Source organism: Crocuta crocuta, unplaced genomic scaffold (genome assembly GCF_008692635.1).
Source record: "Crocuta crocuta isolate KB4526 unplaced genomic scaffold, BGI_CrCroc_1.0 scaffold247, whole genome shotgun sequence".
NCBI lineage: Eukaryota > Metazoa > Chordata > Mammalia > Carnivora > Hyaenidae > Crocuta > Crocuta crocuta.
In genome coordinates, this window is record NW_027531910.1 from 3,271,129 (window position 1) to 3,292,170 (window position 21,042).

The 21,042-nt window shown below is 33.4% G+C and overlaps 1 protein-coding gene across 5 annotated transcripts in view; it reads left to right on the plus strand.

Annotated features, from left to right (window-relative positions):
* Window positions 1–21,042, plus strand: part of EPHA7 (EPH receptor A7) — a 168,653-nt gene that overhangs the window by 42,023 nt on the left and 105,588 nt on the right. For all 5 annotated transcript variants that reach the window (XM_077774677.1, XM_077774678.1, XM_077774679.1 and 2 more), the window contains exons 4-5: window positions 17,319–17,474; window positions 18,425–18,760. In XM_077774677.1, coding sequence (XP_077630803.1) covers window positions 17,319–17,474; window positions 18,425–18,760 — 492 coding nt within the window. The remainder of the gene's footprint in view (window positions 1–17,318; window positions 17,475–18,424; window positions 18,761–21,042) is intronic.

A 21,042-nucleotide genomic window follows, 5' to 3' on the forward strand; every position in this document is an offset into this window, starting at 1 on the left:
TGATTTTTCTCCTTTAGTTGTCATGAAGAAAGAGAATGGTAGCTTTCATTTTTCTTAGTTGTCTTTAAAAAATTGTCAGACTTTGCAGATATGGATAGAAAGCAGATTGATATCAAATTGTGTATGGATGCTTACATCACTCTTAAGGGCAGCAAAGGAAAAGCCTGAGCTGACTTGAAAAAGAGTTGCATTATCATATAAATCTGTTCTTTTTTCATTACGTTTCCTTCTCTCTCTCATTCTTTCGTTCTTGCTCTCACTCTTGCTCTCCCTCTCTCTCTCCCTCTTTTCAGTGAATGTTTTATCAGTAATAGCTGCCTGCCGTGTACTGGAGCTTTTCTTGACCCTTTCAAATCCCTGGGTTTTTATCGGTCTGTTTTATGTTGTTTTAGTTTGGTATTACATGGCAAGTTACACAGATCGAGACGTGTGTTTGGCATATTTCCTTTCACTGCAGAATATAGGGTAAAGTTGTACCTCTATCTAAATAACATACTAAATATAGTAATTTGTTTGGACTAAACAAATTTGTCCAGACCACAGCAGCAACAGAAGGGAAACTAGGTTAAATTTCAAATGAAGATTTTTTAAAATGATGTTATTTTGAAGAATCCTTTTATACATCATTTCTTCAGCTATCAAAACTATTAAATGAATTCCTAATTGAAACTTCCATACATTTAGTTACATCATTTATATAATGATGTAGTTAAAGAGATTGCTTCTAAAAATGTTGGAGAATATTCCAGAAGATTTTTTACATTTTGGTGAAGCAGACTTTCTTAATTAAAAAAAATAGTGTTCTTTACTATGTTAACATAATAAAGAATTACAATATTAATTGACATGTATGATGTACTTAGTATGTGCTAGGCAGTGTTGTACGTTCTCTAGTTCACATCACAGTCCTATTACGAAAAAAAAACCTTTTCCTAGGCCGTTTCATATCCAGTGGTCTAGGAGTAGGTCAAGCATTTGAACCCAGGGTTTGAAGTCAAGGTGTTTGGATCCATAGCTTGCATTCTTACAGGCCATCCTCTACTGATCTACAAACTTTTTCTTAACCATCAATATGTATCCAATATGCAAGTTTCTTCTATTTTGACAAATAAAATTGCAATCTACATAACTATATATAAAACACTAACATCTTGGGAAATATTAAAGACTTGCTTAGTGAGGTATAACACTCAGAATGAAGACTTTAAAGGACCAAACGCTTGTGAAATTTAAAGGAAATATAATTAACACCTTTACATTCAATTGGAAGAGTATGATAACTGTCTTGCAAGAATGTAGTGAGTAGTGGGAATGTAGTGAGATTTTAAGGTACCCTGTATGAGAGAGAGAGAGAGAGAGAGAGAGAGAGAGAGAGAGAGAGAGAGATTGGTGATGGATAGCTAGATATAGAAATGTAAATCTCAGCTACAGTGATTAATTATAGGAGTGGGAAGAGGGAGGAGGGACTTGGTTGCTTAAACCAGAGGTCAGATATGGCTTAGAAGGAGATGTGATTTGGAATTGTGTCAAATGCATTTGTAATGAATCTTCTTCCAAAATTTTAGTGCCATATAGCTTACTACTTGATATAAATAGCTCTAAATTCGAGCCTGACTCAAAAAAAAAAAAATGCTCTGGTTAAAATGTTTTGTGAGACTCCATGTTATTTTAGTGCTTTCTGTTGGTTGGAAATTCAGTATTCTACTACCTTATTATTTCTTCTGACATTTGTTAAAATCTTCTTTATTTATTGTTATGCCATTTCTCTCTGAAAGTTAATAATAGGTGTATTTATGAAACACTGAGGTGTAGTATGAAAGGGTTTATTCTTTCATATGTTAATCAAACATGTAAAATGGGAGTTGGAGTATATTTTTTATTCCTTTTGCAAGAAAGCATGAAATGTATTTTTCCATTAGGAAATGGCATGCTTCTGTTAAGCTCATGAGTCTTTAGAAGGAACTACATTCAAGGAAAAGATAAAGCAACAAATATAGCATTAACCTTTGTCATTCTAGAGATATAACTTTGGGGATGTTGGTGAATCCTGAATGTGATAAATACCTCTAATTTTGATACTATCATCAAACTCACTAATTAAATTAACTCCATAACATTGTGATAATCCTATGTGGTAAGCAGCTGACAAATCAGTGATATACCCAATTCCAGAGAATCAAGAATATATACCGATAGCAAGATTGAAAAACTGTTCCATAATATTTCCAGAAATCATATTAAATAAAGGAAATAAGATTCTAAAGTACTTTGCTTGGGTTTTATGCTTTATCAAAATATTGATTAAAAAATTTATAGCATTCTCTATTTCTAAAAAGTCAGGCTTATGCTTTATGCTTGATACATTTCTGTTTTTTACTTCACCAAATTCTGTTTTTAATGTTTATTTGTTTTTGAGAGGGGGGAATGGGCAGAGAAAGAGAGAGGGAGACACAGAATTGGAAACAGGCTCCAGGTTCTGAGTTGTCAGCACAGAGCCTGACACAGGGCTTGACCTCATGAACCATGAGATTATGACCTGAGCCGAAGTCAGATGCTTAACTGACTGAGCTACCAAGGTGCCCATCACTTGCCCAAATTCTTGAATAACTAGTTACATGGTACATCTGGATTTTAAGAAAGGATAAGAATTTGTGCTCTTATAGTTTTCCGTTTATTTTTGCCTTTTGATGTTAAAGCAACAAAGTAGAATTTTAGGTTATGTTAATAAAATTTAATGTAATATAGAGAAAATGTGGTATTGGTTCATTCCAAATATAAATTATTATAAGCTTTTATTATGTCAAAATAGATATATTTATTATTATGTGTCACAAATATTTGAATAGAAAATATATAAACTCTTAGCTATTGTGACAATTCTTTTAAGAGATATATACTCAATCATAAATCTATATATAATAACTTGGCAGAGAGTAGTTTATTTTGAGAATTGCCTATTCTCTTGCAATGTAACTTTTTAAAAAGAGTAATGGAAGAATTAATTTAATAAAAAATTAATGAATTTGTGAAATAGACATTAAGGCAGTAACAATATATAAACCTACTCAACTATCATATTTTCCATGTGAAAAGTAGAATGTTTAACCACCCATATTAAATGGCACTAGGTTGTTAGAGCTACTCTCATTGTACTTTGCAATTAGGTATTGAACCCATTTCATGAGCAGAAAATTAACTACTTAAAGGTTTGAACAAACTGCATACCATTTGGTGATGCAACATAGATGGAAAATTTAATAAAGCAAAGATATAATGAAGATAATAGGTAAAGAGCAGTGCACCTTATCTTGATAAAAGATGGTTTCCTTCAGATTCTAATTCTGCAAAATATTTTATAGCATTCAACATTTCCAAAGAGTCCAAAATCTTTACTGACAATGTGGCTAGCCATACTCTTTTAACATCTGTAACCTGCAAACGTTCACCTTTTAGCCTTTTACTTAAAGGACTGCTAATTAATCAATTAATTAATTAATTTTTAATTTTTTAAATGTTTATTTTTGAGAGAGAGACAAGTGTGTGAGTGGGTGAGGAGCAGAGAGAGGCGGAGACAGAATTAGAAGTAGGCTGCGGGCCCCAAACTGTTCCAGGCTGTCAGCACAGAGCCTGATGTGGGGCCTGAACTCAGGAACCAAACAAAAAATAATGACCTGAGTCCAAGTCAGGTGCTTAAGTGACTGAGCCACCTAGGCGCCCCAAGGACTGCTAATTTAAACTACAAAATAATCTTACTGAAGAAAGGCACATGGAAAGGAATGGCAAAAGTCATATTCTTGCAAGGTGGGGACTCTTTCCTCTTTGTTTGCATTTGGCAAGGATCATCATTGGTATTGTCATGCCATAGGTACTGTTTGCTGTTTTCATTATGGTGAAATAAAATAATAACATTTGAAAATTTTAAAGCATCAGTTGCAGATGCCTCAGTTTTTCTTTGGTATAGATCCACTCACAAAAGTGTTTCACAAAGTCTTATACAATGCTTGATGACTCCTTGATTGATCACAGCTTGGCTTTTAGACATTGTGTTTGTTTAGGCATATATGAAGCTAGTATTCTTCTCTGTCTTTTGTTGAACACTTAAAAAAAAAAGTAATTCAATTTCAATGTTGAAAATAATTACTCTAAAAGTATTGTCTGACCCATTCCACCTATTTTCCATCTGTGACAATATGTCTTCATAATCTGTCCTCTGCTTCTGTATATTCTTTGTCATTAGTTTTGGGTACGGTCTTTGAACTGCTTTTTTCCTTCTTTATTATCTGTATTCTGGTTAGTATATATTGAAATTTCCAAACCTTTAGGTAGGTTTTGAGATGACTTGGTTATAATTAACTAGGAATATTTAATGCACTATCCACTCTTTGTACATAATACTGTATTATATGGAACCATTAGTGTAGAAATAGAATGGATCATTATATTCTAGTTTAGCTTTTCTTTGTAAGAAGCTTCAACACATTTTTCATTTAGAAATATATACACTTTTGTTATTATCCTTTACCATAAGAAAACTATTTCACTTACACAGTTTTTTAAGTACTTTATGTTCTTATCCAGTTTTCCTGCCTTAAGGTTTCAGTTTTAACTGGAAAAAAAATATTACATGTACATATAAATAGGCTTTAACCTTTAGTTTTGTCATGCCCTGGCATAGGTCATATGCAAAATGAATTAATTTATTTTAGAGACATATGAAATTGAATGCAAAAACACAAAGGTACAGAAGGGTATGTGGATATATATGTGTTTATCCTTATAATAAAATAAAAGATGTAACGGCCCATTGTATTTAAATTACTTTTTTTGTTTACAATAATTGTTTTTAAAATTTAAAAGAGAGCCAGTAAGAAATAAATTGAAATCATTTTTCACAATGTAAGGCATCAGTGATATTTCTGTGTTTTCCAATAGAAATGTTAATTACAAGAATTTATTTTAATAGTGGCCTGTCTAGTTCAAATTACTAACAGAAATAAAAGTATATGTGTACTTTCTAGAATATGGCAATTCTAGATTATCTACAACTAGAATATTCTTGTTTTTGAGTTTGGTAAGTCATATATTTAAAGAATGGTCTTTTTTAAGAATGAGGGACTATCACTCTTTATCTTTTTGTCTTAGAAAAGAGCCCTACACTGACAGTTTTATTATGATTTCTAATTCACAACTAGTAGTTTCCCTCTCTTGAACTTTTCTTTCCCATGTTCAGAAAAAAATGCTCTAATTATATGCTTATAAAATATTTCACATCTCATTCATACACTTATTCTTATTACTGTGTTAAAAATGCTCATAGAATCATGTTGGAAATTATCTAAAGCACTAATCTAAACATGGCTGTGCAGGTTTCTCCTGGGATAGCATAGGGGGAACTCCTTAAGAGTGAGAACCCATGAAGTGTCTTTCCTTAATTGATATAGTGAGGACTACTACAATCTACTTTGGAGTATGCCATGCTTTTCCCATTGATCTTACTACTATAAAGAGTTTACTAAAGTTGTGTAGAACGAATTAGTCTTTGGTAAGTGGGATAATTATTACCAGGTGCTTAATATTGCAGGATGACTTCAATAAATGCATTCAATAAATGCAGCTTAACTTCCTTCTATATGCTAGACATTGTGCTAGGCCCTGGGATCCACAGATACATGATTTCTGCCCTTGAGGGTCTCACAGTGAGCTAGAAGAGACACACCTGGAGAAATAATTATGACAGTGTTTATGCTATAACTGTGGTATGTCATACAGATCAGTTTGCATTATCTTCAGTGGCTTTGGGAGGAGGGAATTTTTTGGCTGATTCATGAAGGATGAATTAGTTATTCCTTAAAAGCAGGAACTAAACTAGATTTTTTTTACATATCTAACATAGCTACCTTTTCTAAAAATAGCTTTTATTAAAACACATATTAAGCAATATTCTAGTTGTACCTACGTTATCTTTCTGCAAAATGCTAGGAATGAAGAGTGGATAGGATACTGATAGTGTTGTGTTAGATTATTTACTTGGTATGGAGATAAAAGTGAAAAATTAACTGGTTTTCTATTTTTTTTTAATTTTATTTCTAGGAGAGAGAGAGAGAGAACGTGAGCAGGGGAGGGTCAGAGAGAGAGGGAGATACAGACTCTGAAATAGGCTCCAGGCTCTGAGCTGGCAGTCAGCACAGAGCCCGACACGGGGCTCGAACCCACGAACCGCGAGATCATGACCTAAGTGAAAGTCGGACGCTCAACCGACTAAGCCACCCAGGCGCCCCACTGGTTTTCTATTTTTAAGGAGTAGAAAGTATGAGGATGCAGTTACAAATTCTTACTGTTCAATTTCTAACAATTCTGTTTATCTCACCACTATATGTCTGCATATATGCATATACATATGTATATATGTATATGTATGTATAAGTCTGTGAGAGTGTGTGTGTGTGTGTGTGTGTGTGTGTGTGTGGTGAGCTTTTTTTAAAAAAAGAATTGAGCTCAACAATATCATTTGCTATGAGGATTTATTCTGTTTGTTACTTTCTTTTATTTCTAAGAATTAAGGACTGAGTGAATATCCTCATTGTCCTGATGCATCTTTTAAAAATGTCATGCTTCAGGGCAAACTGATTTCTTTATGATCTTCAAAAATTTTCCACTGACATAACAGAAATGATTATTTATCTCCCCACATGTTCACACTGCCTTAAACTGCTCTAGGGTTATTTGCTTCACAAGACTTAGTATTGATCCACATTTTATAACTGACTAAATAAGGAAAAAAATAGTCTTCACAAAATAGCTAGAACGATTGGTTTAACTGATGAATTGTTCTAATCAGTTTTGAAATTTTTGCTGAAAACATGGTGAAAAGCCCACACTTCAGACTGCTTGAAATGGAAGGAAGGGCTGCTCTTTGCTTTAAGAAATTAAGATGAAATTTTTTCTTTTCATTATGGTTATGGCTCTTGCAAACTTTTTCTACAGATAGGTAGATTTAAGTTCATTGTAGGAGAAAAACCAGTTATTGATGAATCACTCATAAAATAGTTTAGTTTTAATCTTTGAATTGTACTAAAATGTTTATTAAATATGATTACATTTCATATATTTGTATCTATATACATATTTCTTGCCCTGCTAAAGTTGTTTTGAACTTGAAGTAACCTGTTTTCATGAAACATTTTGATATAGCCAGATCTTTACTATTAGCATCACTGAAATACAAACCAATAACTGCCACAAATAACTCTCCAGTTTAAATATAATTGGTCAATAGTAAGTCCCTACCCACATTTCCTGCATGTCTACCTGCACTGAGTAGTTTTGTCTTCACATTGATGAAATGCTACAGCTCTGGCAGGAAAGGTGACTTTTATTCACCACTGAAATAAGAGATAATTAAGCACATGGTAAAAGATACAGATTAAGGCACAATATTTATAGTTTATAGAATACTTTATTATAAAATATCAGAATTTTAATTAGCTTAAGCACATAAGCAACTGATTATCCATACCATTTGATACCAGGGTAAAGGTAATATGTATTTAGAGATCATCATATTTGTTTTTTAGCAGACAGAACTTTGGTCCATTGCCTAGCATAATGCAAAGAGTAGACAAACAATAACTATTTAGGGAAGGAATGAGTAATTTAACTGTATTTGCCTAAAAATTAATTTGTTTTTCTTATTTGTATACACATCTGATAATGGAGAAGTGGCTCATTGTTTATTAGAGGTGGAAACTAGAGTGAAATAAAAACTCAGTATGGTAATTGACATTGTGAAATAATCATATAATTATTTATTGAGTGCTTATTCTCCACCAGGCACTATGCTAGATTTTTCACAGGAATTATGCACTTTAATTCACAGTAATCTGATGATACAGTTTTATTATTAGGCTTCTCTATTTTAGATATGGACAAACTGGGTTCAGAGAACTTAAAGAATTGCAAAGGTTACACAACTAGTACATGCTAGAGAGGAAGCCAGTGTCATAATTCATATAAAGGCCAAGTTGTGTTGCTTTTTTAGGCTTGTTGAAGTGAGACTTTCTGTGGTGAAATTAACAATGCATGTCATTCGGAATATGAAGTTCATCTTTTAGGAAGTGTTGTTTTAAAAATGATTATGTTAAGGGGCGCCTGGGTGGCTCAGTCGGTTAAGTGTCCGACTTCAGGTCAGGTCATGATCTCACGGTTTGTTGGTTCGAACCCTGCATCGGGCTCTGTGCTAACAGCCAGCTCACAGCCTGGAGCCTGCTTTAGATTCTGTATCTCCCTCTCTCTGTGACCCTCCCTGCTCACTCTGTCTCTCTCTCTCTCTGTCTCTCAGAAATAAAGAAAACATTTAAAAAAATGATTCTGTTAAAACTGGAGTATTGGTCTTTCAAAAGAGGAAGCCTCACTCGTATATTTTACTTTTTTTTTTAACATATAAAGCCTACATCATCTAAGTTTTCATGGTATGTTTTCAAAAGTGTGAGGAATGGTTTAGTATAATGAGCATGATAATAAAATTGAAATGATAAAACTTATGGTATTAGAATAAATATAAAAGAAATATTTAAAAATAATCTTGACATACAAGAATTTAAGTAAAAACTTGAAATTAAAAAAAAAAGAAACTTGACAAAATGAAAAATGTAAATTGTGTCCCTGCCCGAAACCTTCCTAATACCAGTTGCTATTTAAGAGCTCTCCTCATTGCAGCATCTTATTGACAAATGCCCTCAAAGAAATCTGTTAGTAAAATAAAATAATCCCATATCATAAACAAGGCACTTTTTAAAGTCACTATGAATAGGTAATGTTTGAGTTTGATTAGCTGGCTTTCCCTGGTAGAAATGTTTTTAGTCCATGGGAATGCAGTAATTATAGTTTTGCTATAGGCTTGTGTTAGGGTTAAAATTATTCTGTTTTAGTCCTTTTCCAGTAGGGTTACTACTAGAACATAGGTAACGTACTGGACCATACTGAATCGCACAGGTAGTTCCGTTTTTTAATCTGTAGGTTGATCCCTCAGAATGGACCTATGGGGACAGTGTTGAGTGAGATCCAGAAGGGTCTGAATTCATCTTTCATCTTTTCTTTTATGGCAGTTGATTTTTAAGTTATTTACTTAATTTAACAAATTCCACTTCTGGATTCTTATCTGCATGAACCAAAATGAATGTGTCCATCTCTGGGAATACAGACAGGGTGTGACAACAATGGCACAGTGAGAGCTAGAGGTGGACTGTTAGGCAGATGCATCCCTGACACTGTGTCTGCCACTGCCTATCAGGGGTGTGATGCAGAGGCAGGACAGTCCTTTCGAGCTGGGCTTTCACACTCTTGCTGAAGCACCACCTACAGACTAAATGGATGCAAGTTTGTATGTGGGGACTTGGGGGGGTATGGAGATAGTGGTTGACATATCTGATTTTTAAAGATAGATTTCAATGGAAACAATTGTATGGAAGTTTAACAGCTAGAAAACTGATCATCTGATTACCATGTTATTGTTAAGACAAGTTTTTATAAATAGAAATACACACGTGTGTCTATAGCAGTTAATAATTAATAACAAGGAAAGAAAGACATTGAAGCCCAGGAATGTGAAGTTGCTTTGTCCATATTACATGCCAGTAAATGGTGGAGTAGATTTGAACACAGATTTTTTTAGTTAAAATCGAGTTCTCTTTTGCCGTATCACACTACCTCTTTAGCATTGCCTAATATTTATAAAGTAGAATAAGAAGACAAAAACGATAAGTATATTCTAACTTGATATTTTTTTTCTTTTTTTTAAACAATTTTGATAATGACATCAGAATTACCATGATATTTTGGTACAATGAAGAGTGTTTTAATGCCAGACCCCAGCAAAATTCCTAGCATATTCCAAACATGTAATTTAATAAAGGACAAAAAACAAATGAGCTTATATAATGCTTTGTTTTCTTTTCTTTTACAGTCATTTAAAAAGTTTTAAAATAAAGCTTTAAGAAGGTTCTTATTTTACATGTTTCTTTTCTACTATATGGTATTAATAAACATTAAGTACTCAATTAAATAAGAAAATAAATAGCATATATGTTTATAATGCCCTGAAATTAATTTTTCTTTTTTTAGTTTTAAAAATCCCCAAATAGTTTCAGCACGTGATATCTGTTATCACACACTTTATATTCTGCACCATTTCTTTTCTAAACTCTTACAAGTTAGTTGTGAGGTGATGGGGATGGTGCCTCATGAACTGTAAGATGCTTGTTACATCTCTGCCCGCTGTTCATTCTCAATGTGAAAAATCATAACATATCAGTGACAGGAGGTCTGGCTATCAGGCGGACTTTTGTAATTACTCCCACTGAGGCAATGTCAATGGGATTAAAAAACAGATTCTGGACCTGTCTATCCCAGATGAGGTCAGCACTTTGAGCAGTGGGAGTACTATTTCTACAAGCTGTGCTTTCCCCTTGGATTATAGAGCATAGACATTAATATGACACAAATATTTGAAAGCTCCTATGGAAACAGACTAGCTTTGCTCTGAATTACATTCTGAATTAAGTAAAATGTCCATCTGCAATAAATAAAATAACATTCATTATAATCCCTAACTATGTATTTATGTAGATTCTACAGTAATATTAAAGCCCAGAAAGTTTCAATTACAGAACAATCCACTTATAGTTCATAATTAATAAACTCTTTGCAGCTGCATAACTGTGGCCGGAAACATCTGCAAAGCCTCATATTTTACACACAGACACATACACATAATTCCTTCAGAAAAAGTTCAATTGTGCTTAAAATCACAGGTCTACAAACACAGTAAGACCCGAGGAAGCTGAATGTAGCTGTATTCAGTTAGCTTATGGTAGGAAAAAGAGGAGGCTGGGACTTTCCTTGTCTGGCAGAAAGATGTAGGTAAAATAAAATAATGTTTAAGGTCTATTCAGGTATTCACCCAAAACTAACTTTGTATAATTAAAAATCTCCCCTGACTATAATCTTTGTTTTGATAAGAATCTATTTCTTTTGTTATAAAATTATTGAGATAAAATTGTTATTCCTCATAGTAAAGATAAATTATTATTTATGAAACTCTAAAATTAACAAATCAGTAAAATGAATATACTGATGATAGATTATAATCTAGATCATAGACTTAAAAATTTCCAATTCTTAAAAATAATTCATAGCTAATTTATTATACCTAAATACATCTTTATGAAACTAGATAAATATAGAGTATATGTGTTAGAAAGGCACACTAATATATTATTGAAAGTTGTAATTTGACGTTTTTCTTAATATTTGCTTCTATGTTCAACTTGAAGTTGTATTATTAATGGATTTCATTATATATACCAGCTTTACTGAAATATAATTCATATACCATACAATTCACCCATTAAAGTGAATTGTTTCACTGGTTTTTCCGTGTAGTCATAAGAGTTGTACAACCATCACTTAAAATAAAATTTAGAACAGTTTCTTCACCCAAAAAAGAAGCCCTGCACCCCCATTAAGAGTCCCTCACCCTTTCTCCTCCCTGCTCCAGCCCTTAGCAACCACTAACTTACTTTTTGTGTCTAATGCTTTGTGTATTCTGGACATTTTGTATAATGGAAATACATTTTTGTGACTGGATTCTTTCACATAGCCTAATATTTTCAGGGTTCATCCATATTTGATTGCTGAATGGTATTCCTTTGTGTTTATTTGTTTACTAGTTGATGGACATTTTGATTACCTCTAACTTTTTGGGCATTAATAATTTTGCTGTAAACATTTATGTTCAAGTTTTGTATCAATAAACATTTTTATTTCTGTTGGATATATACCTAGGAGTGGAGTTGTTAGGTAATCTGGTAACTGTGTTTAACTTTTTGAGAAATCGCTAGTCTTTGTTTTCAAAGTGACTGCACCATTGTACATTCCTAACAACAAGGCATGAGGCTTCTACTTTCACTATATTCTTAACAACACTTGTTTTATCTGCCATTTTTACTTAAAGCTATCCTACTGGGTATAAGTAGTATCTCATTGTGGTTTTGATTTGCACTTCCCTGGTGGCTAATGATGTTGATCTTTTTTGTATGTGTTCCTTGGCCATTTGTATGCCCTCCATATAGAAATACCTGTTCAGATTCTCTGCCTATTTTTGATTAATTTATTAATGAATGTTTATTTTTTTCATTTTTAGCTTTTTAAAATTCTAATTTATTAAATTTCTTACTAATATCTCATTTTACCTCTATCACTGATTTTATGAGATTATCTTGTGATGCATTCTTTAGAAACATCAATAGTCTGAGAAAAGACCCAGAACTTGCAGGATGATGGTTCTAAACAACTGGAAACATTTAGAATATAGAAATGACCAGACTGTAATGGTTCAATCAAAATGATTCAATTATTTTGATAAGGTCAAGTCATTAGTGTTTTTTCAAAGCGTCCCTAATGTGCAGTCATAGAGGACAGTTGACTAAGACATAGATTATCAGTGCTTTAAGATCCAGGATGGAGTGTCTAATATTAAAAGTAGACCTTAAGATTTCTAAAAAATGAGCCCTTGATGGACCAGGAGATCTTTCCTGTCTGTAGAAGAACTCTAGAGGTATGTGGATTTCCTGGGATAACCAGTTTATGGGAAAGGGTCTATCGAAATATAATCAGGTAGGATATCCCCCAAGCTTACCCTTATAGGTCATAAACCTAAAGAACCAGAGCAAGTCTGAGTATCTGCATCCTCATTCAGAAGAAGGTGATATTCCATTTCAACTAATTTCCCAGACTACACAGAAATGTGTTTGTGACTTTCAGGATGACCTTTAAGATTGTTCACTGAGAACACAGATTTGTTACACCACTACCCTAATTGTTCCACAGACTGCATCATGCAAGTATAAATGCAAAGGCCTGGCACCCTGCCGACATCCATTGAAGATAACTATGGAATCTGATTGTTAGAGTTTAATTGAGAAATCAGAATTCAAGGCTTCAGGATCCACTCTCATGTATTTAAATGTCTTCGTGTTCAGAATTTGTTGCAGTATTATTACTTGTAGTAATCCATTTATAAATAGGAAACCCTATTGCCCTTTGTGTTCTTTTTTAAAAGAATTAAAATCTCAAATATTATTTGAGCCACTTTAGTTTCATAGGGACACTATTCTTATTTAAAGGTAATTGAAATTAAGCATAATAAATTACATTTGTTTCACCACAGTAGATACTATAACAGATCTTGTAATACAGTATATTGTAACATGGTTTAGTGGATGTATTACAGTATATTGTTACTGCCTGGTAAACAGAAGTTTCATATGCTTCCTACATTCCCTTTTTCTTTGATAATTTTTCCTTTAAAAAATGGACTAAGTGAAAACTTGCTTGGTGTTGAAATCTGACAAGATTATGGATCTCGACTCTAGAATAATGAACTTATGGTATTTTCTCCTTCAGGGCCCCAAAGGCCTGAAAAAAAAAAAAAAAACAGTCAAAAGAATCAATCCCAGGCCTTTGTGGTAACACTGAAAAAATAAACTATTACTAAAATAATAGGTGAAAGATTATTTTTACAAAATTAATTAAATATTGAAAACAAATTTTATACATATTCCCAATCTTCAACATAGTGAACATTACCTTAAAATAATGTTCAATTCAAAAGGCAGAAACATCAAAAGGCAGGAAATTAAAATTGTATGTTTCTTGTTGTAACTAACTTTACCATAGTGCACATACTATATATATATATATTTTTTTTTAGTTTTTAAATGTTTATTTTTGAGAGAGAGAGAGAGAGAGCGCATGGGTGCATGAGCAGGTGAGGGGCAGAAAGAGAAAGAGAGGGAGACACAGAATTCAAAGCAGGCTCCAGGCTCTGCGCTGTCAGCACAGAGCCAGACGCAGGGCTTGAACTAACGAACTGTGAGATCATGACCTCAGCTGAAGTCAGACACATAACTGACTGAGCCACCCAGGTACCCCTACATGTACTATATTAATTAAAGTTTGCTTTGAGTTCAAATGCTATTGAACAAATTGAAAAATAAAGGAAAGAAAGAAAAGTATTAAAGCTGCATTTGCATAATTCCTAGAAAGCTGTCCATACAAACTTCACAGTTATGCATGAAGAGAACTTATCTTTGAGGTTTCAGAAGGTATTTACCTCTAAAAACTTTCTTACTAGTACGTTTTAGAAAACCAGCTGCATTTTGAGAGGAGAAAAGTGCCTTGTTTCCATATAGCCCTTTGGAGAGCAATTGGAGGGCTCCTCTAGAACTTCCTTGTGTGGCCACTTAACCCCAGTTTCTTTCACTGAACATTTTACGCAAGCTATTTCTTATAGGTATTTCATCTAAAATTTTAATTTTCAGAGCATCTGCTACTTCCTACCCAAACTTTTTTACCACCCAGTTGCTCACTATTATCCTGAGAGATACAGCTTATGTCTTTGCATGTTCTTGGCTTTACTCTTAACACCATAGCTCTTAAGATTTTGTACTTATTTTTAATAACTCTAAATTAATAGTCTTCCTAGAGATTAAGTGAAAACTATATTGTTACAACTTATTATTTTCAATATTAACTGAACTGAAACAGAACATTACTTCAAAGAAAAAATGTTAAGACTTTGATGACCACATTTTTCCGGTATTGCCTCTATCATTATCTATTTAATGATAGCCATACATGTACTCCACAATTTTGCTGGCATCTTCAGTGCCAAAATTCACAGTGAAATTGAGAATAACTATTTAGTATCTCTTCTGGAAGGTGTGCTAGGCTATTATTTCATAGTTTTCTAAATTAAAATAATAGCTCTAAATTAGTAAAAAGGTATAATAAAAGGCAACAGGGATCCATAGAAAATTAATTTTTAGGGTTGCTTTAGCAACTCTAAAATTAGCCCTGGGGGCCCATTGACTAAGTGCCAGACTTTGGCTCATTGAGCATCAAGGCTGGTGGAATAGCATATGGTTGAGTATCAGTAGCCCTGTGTTCTAAATCCAGTTTTAACCTAGGCAAACAGAATTATCTGAAGAACTCAGGTTACTTTTGCTTCAAATCTGCTTTCCCATCTGTTAAAGTGGTAACAGAATTTAATGTAATTTGAAAGTTGAGTGATAAGGGTTTTACATTTCTCTACATTAGGTACCATATCTATTCTACAAGCAATGAGAGTTGAACAAGAAATGTCCCTCCTTATTCATAAGAAAAATAGGAATAAGCCTTTATTAGAAGCTTTTATTTGCAGTGGGAGAATGAGGATTTGCTGGATCCCACCAGGCAGTGTGCTGTCTTCTAATTCTGGAAGCCTTACCTAGTAGATGGTAAATTATGTTGCCGTTATGTTTCCCATCTCCCTGCTCTCTAACCTCTTCTCCTTGTAAAAACTTAATATACAATGTCATTAAAGACTGTAAGCACACAGCTCTTCTCCCTCTTCCTTTTTTTTTTTTTTTTTATTTTAATTCTCTGGACTTTGATGTTATCAAGCTGCAGGCTTGAGTAAAGCATTGTCTTCTCTGTTTTGTGGATGTCATATGTGATCATTGAATTATAGATAAAACATAAAGCAAGATACTTAAAGAGAGGAATTTCTATCCTGAGAAACCCATGCCAAATCCTTCATCCTACCAGTTAACCATTTTTTTTAATGTGGCAGGATCATGTCTTTAGAAACATTTTAAAGTGTTCTATTTTGTTATATTGTTTTGTAATCAATCTCGTTGTTCTCTCTGTGCCTTAGACTTGTATAATTGCTACTGAGAACAGGTGAAGATGCATTAAGCTTCTTTGCCTAAAATGTTTGTAAATGCTTTTCTCTTGTATGAATTAAGGAAACCAACCAAAGGCAGACTGGCTACCGAGGGCAGTAGTAGATCATATATTTATAAGCAGATGCTTGTAGTTCTTTTTACACATCTATCACTTATCTATTGCAGTATAACACATATTTAAATTAAGTTTCTAAGTTATCTAGAATACCTGTCTTGCTCATGTAATATAGCCTTATTTTCTTGAAGCTCAAAAGATGATTTTGAGCTCTCAATTGTTTCAGAATTATGCATTAAGTAGTGAGCATGTGAACAAAAGTAGAGAATGACTCCTATCCCATCTTGATAAGATAGGATTGTTTATCCCACCTAAGAGTGAAAATGTGATTAAGTTCCTGAGGGCTGCCCAAGTTGAGGACACTAAATAAATATAAATATAATAAGTTAAAAGCTATAATTGAATTTATGTTAATTATTCACTAATCTTTCTTTATAGATATGATAAATTTTTATTAAATTCGGAGGTCACTAAAACTTTACCATATATCCATTTGATAAATATGAAGGGTAAATTTAACTAATATATTCAATGTATAATACCATCAATTAATAAAAAATGTTTGAAATAATGAAAATTTAATTTGCTAAATTTTAGTGATAAATATATAAATGATCAGTGATAGAAAATGCTTCAAGTTTCTTGATTTAATAGCAAATAGAGTCTAAGTGAGTAAGAGCAACTTTACTAAGAGGTGATAAGAGACATTCTTTGTACATGTCTGTTCACTGCGGAGAGCAGCTGCTGTGTTAGTGTGACTGTATTGTAAACTTCTCTTAGGAGAAGATCAACAGTCATCATCTGTTTACAGTTGAAGGCTTTCTCCTTATTTATGGTGGAATAGGTTTCTCCTATTTATAGTCTTTTATTACATTTAGTAACAAAGAAGTTCTTACTTAGTGGAGGGCACCCTGCCTTATAACTTAAATTGGCTGAAATTATATCTTGAAGTTTCCTGAAAACTTATATCATTTTCAGATAAAGTATTTTACATGTTATTTTTCCTCATAAGGTAATTAAAATCATTTTAGTATTTTTCAGTGTGAACCAAATAAACACATAAAGCATTAATTTATAGCTATATTATATTAAGAAAACATAGCTTTGAAGTATATTCATATGTTTCAACAAGTAAGTTAATTATATTGAAATTGAAGTTATCTTGAATTAAATATCCTAAGATTTTGTCAAATTAAATTATGCTTTTGTTCAGTTTTAGGCTCTAGATTTTGTACCAATGCCACCTATGGGTACAAGTTTACTGGATTATTTAGTTTTTATTATTTTGCTTTAAAATATAATATTCTAAAACTGGGTTATTGATATACACTGAATATACTTTATTTTATCATAAAGAGCTTGTTTATCAGAAATTAACTTTCATATTTTATTCTTTGCTATTACTAAAATTTAAAAAAATATATATATATGTATATCTGCTCTCATGTTTCTATTTTCACTTTCTTTTGCATCCCCAGCCTGTGGTCGTGGGTTCTATAAATCTTCCTCTCAAGATCTCCAGTGCTCTCGTTGTCCTACTCACAGTTTTTCTGATAAAGAAGGCTCCTCCAGATGTGAATGTGAGGATGGGTATTACAGGGCTCCATCTGACCCACCGTATGTGGCCTGCACAAGTAAGTTCAGAATCGTAAAGTAGGAACGGACTTTCAGATCCCTTCTACTCGTTTGTCCTACTGTGACAATGTTGAGATGGGCTTTGGATATGTGAATGAATTATTAACTATTATTAAATATTTCATTTTTTATGAACTGATAANGACAGTGAGAAAGAGAGGGAAACACAGAATCCGAAGCAGGCTTGGGCTCTGAGCACAGAGCCCAATGCAGGGCTCTAACTCGTGAACTGCAAGATCATGACCTGAGCCAAAGTCACATGCTTAACCCATTGAACCACCCAGGCACCTTGATTTTTCATGAACTGATAAGATGCATTTTAAGAATATTTTTCTCATGTATCTAATAGAAATCATAAATAAAATGTACAAGTTATTTGAGTCTTATGTGGTTATGAAATGTGATAAAAAAAAGTAATGGTTTCTGACTTAAAATCCCATCACTAAATAGAGCAAATCTCACATCTTGGTGCTTCAATTAATGAATGTTCAAGAGACTCAAATCCAAAGCCAATCCCAGACTTACTGTAAATCATTCTTGAGCACATTAGGAATGAATAGATGTATTCTCTGTTATATGGTTAAAAGGAAAACTATTTTTAAACAACTGCACAACTGTTTTTTTTAGGTACATTAACTGTTTGTAATTGCTTAGAAGAAAAATAGCTAAAGACTGTGGCAAAAGCACAAAGACAGTTGTTATCCTGTTTTCATTTTGACATATTAAATGGAAAATAAATAGAGCCTCTTGCCAAGTGAATTCAAGGAGGCTTTTATACAGCTTCTCTAGGAAAGGTAATGAAATGTTTACATAAAAAAAAGCATTTCAACTAGTTTTCTTATGGTAATTGAACCACTAGCTTAGTGGCCCACACAGATCCTTTCATTCATTTTTTGTTTTTGTTTTTTCAATTTTTGTTTATTTGTTTATTTATTTTTGGTTTCCAAAGGGCCTCCATCTGCACCACAGAACCTCATTTTCAACATCAACCAAACCACAGTAAGTTTGGAATGGAGTCCTCCTGCCGACAATGGGGGAAGAAACGATGTGACCTACAGAGTCTTGTGTAAGCGGTGCAGTTGGGAGCAGGGCGAGTGTGTTCCCTGTGGGAGTAACATTGGCTACATGCCCCAGCAGACCGGATTAGAGGATAACTATGTAACTGTCATGGACCTGCTGGCCCACGCTAATTATACTTTTGAAGTTGAAGCTGTAAACGGAGTTTCTGACTTAAGCCGATCCCAGAGGCTCTTTGCGGCTGTCAGTATCACCACGGGTCAAGCAGGTATGTTTTTCTGTTTGTCTTCACTAAGTGACTAATGAGACTACATAAGCGAGGTGCCTCTCTCACTTGAATATTTGGTTAACGCGGCTACACAGAACTCAATTATTCCAGCTCATTGATGATTCACACCTCTAACTTCTCTTTGTTATTCTTCCTGTTGCCGATTAAACCATTGCTAGACTTATTGCTAGATTGCTAGACTTGCATCTCCTCCAGAGATTCTGGAAGGAGAACTGACGAGGGATAAATTGTCAACCAGTTGAGACTGTTCTAAGGCAAGAAGTGCCACTGGAGGATCTAGAGGAGAGAGGGAGAATATGGGACAAAATGTGAGGGAGGATACTTTTGCAGTTTTACTCTTTTGTGAGCTGTGTGCTCATGATCAAAATCTACATGATAATCAGGATGGCGAAAGAGTGGAGTGCACTGTCTCCCAAAGCATTAGCCAGTATTTTACCATACAATGTGACATTTGTAATATATGGCAAGTCCGAATTAAAATGGGCACGAGGGAATTTTAAGTTCATCAGGTTTGTGATATTACTGTCCATTGTATTAGAGCAAGTACTTGGTAGATCTCCTGAGAATTTCAGAAGAAGTGAATTAGGAAATAATGACCGTGAAGACCCTGATCTTGTATCTTAGCTCACAAGCAGTTTTCACTTCTTTTCTTCTTGGTATTTGAGGTACCCTACTCAGTCATGTTTTGTGGTATGTTTTGGAAAGTATAAATTGGAATGTAAGTTTCAGAAATTGGAGACTTGCTAACCCTTCAGGAAAATCTTATTACTGCAAGAAGTTTCAGAAATTGAGGGCTTTCTCAATCTTTTAAAAATTCTTGCTGTTGTAAGAAGATGCTGCGCGGTAGATGTAGCCAAGTACTATGTCATCGTCATTAATAAAATGGGACCTACACTGGAGTACTGAGTTGTGTGAGCATCATAATAAGCTTATAACAGAGGCTTCCTGATCTTTGGCTGACTGTCAGAAGCCAGTATTATCCCAAATTCCTGGGCATAGATTAATCTATTCTTCACTTCTTTGCCAATTTTAACAAAATGTTACCTATTTAAATTATATCTGCAGAATGAAAACTAGGCATCTGGTCTCATGCTTACCATTTTGAACAGATTAGTGGGTTCTTACTCTAAAGGTTTCATTTTGATGTTTATTTAAAAGGCTATTGCAGTCTGATCTCCTGTGTAAAAGCAGCATTCTGGAAGAAAAACGACCTAGAAAATTTTAAATTTTCAAAAATTGGATGAAAGAAATAACAAATTTAACAGATTTGGTTTGATTCACTTTATTTTCCGTGACTCTGTTTACTATTCTTCTAAAATCCTTTTGTCGGATGTTTTTGCCTGTGTTGCTTTATATTGAAATTTGTCATCATAACTTTACAGTGAGTGGGTTTGAAACATTTTAGGTTCATGATTGTGACACTAGAGCTATCTTTGGAACCACTAAGAGAAACTCTTAGGCCTGCTGAACTAGAATCGTTCTTTTATCCCTGCTGATATTAAGTAGAGAAGGTACATTTTCATTTAGTTTTGAATATTACCCAAAGTTATTGAACTTATACCACAAATAGAGTTCACCAAATAGACTGCTTTTGGGGTCTATTTTTTGCTCTTTAAATATCTGATGTTTAATTTTCCGGGTTAATACTGCATGGGCTAAATAGGTCATAGATTTTCCCAGAAATTCTTGAATCAAATATCTCACAGTTGTTAGGGAAAATGGCTTTGGGTGTTGATTCTCTTTCGGTTGAGGGCAAACTAAGGTTTGTTTGTTTGTTTATTTGTTTGCTGCGGGGAAGAAATTTAGAATAGTGCACAAAATTTAGATTGTGATGATTGCAGAGCTCTGTGCAAATGCTAAGAAATTTAAAATAAGTAAACTTTATGGTATGTAAATTATACTTCAATAAAGCTACTAAGTTTTTAAAAGGAATAAATATAGAAAAGTTAAAAAGCAAACTATATTTATTCTTTTATATTAACATGTTAATTCACAATTGCCTAGTCTCTACATCTTAAATGCTGAAACCTCGTGAATTTAAAGTTAGCTTTTTTTTTTTTACTTTCAAAAAGAAATGCATCTAAACAAGACAATCTGTGGTAATTGTGGAAGGTTTCATTTATTTTTTAACAGAGGAAATTTAGGATATATTAATGACTATTCTTCTATTGAATTTGTATACCCACTTCCCGCTGTTCCCCATCACCAATATTTTTGCTCTTTCTAAGGGGGGAATGATTTGAAATGTTGCCCGTGTTCAT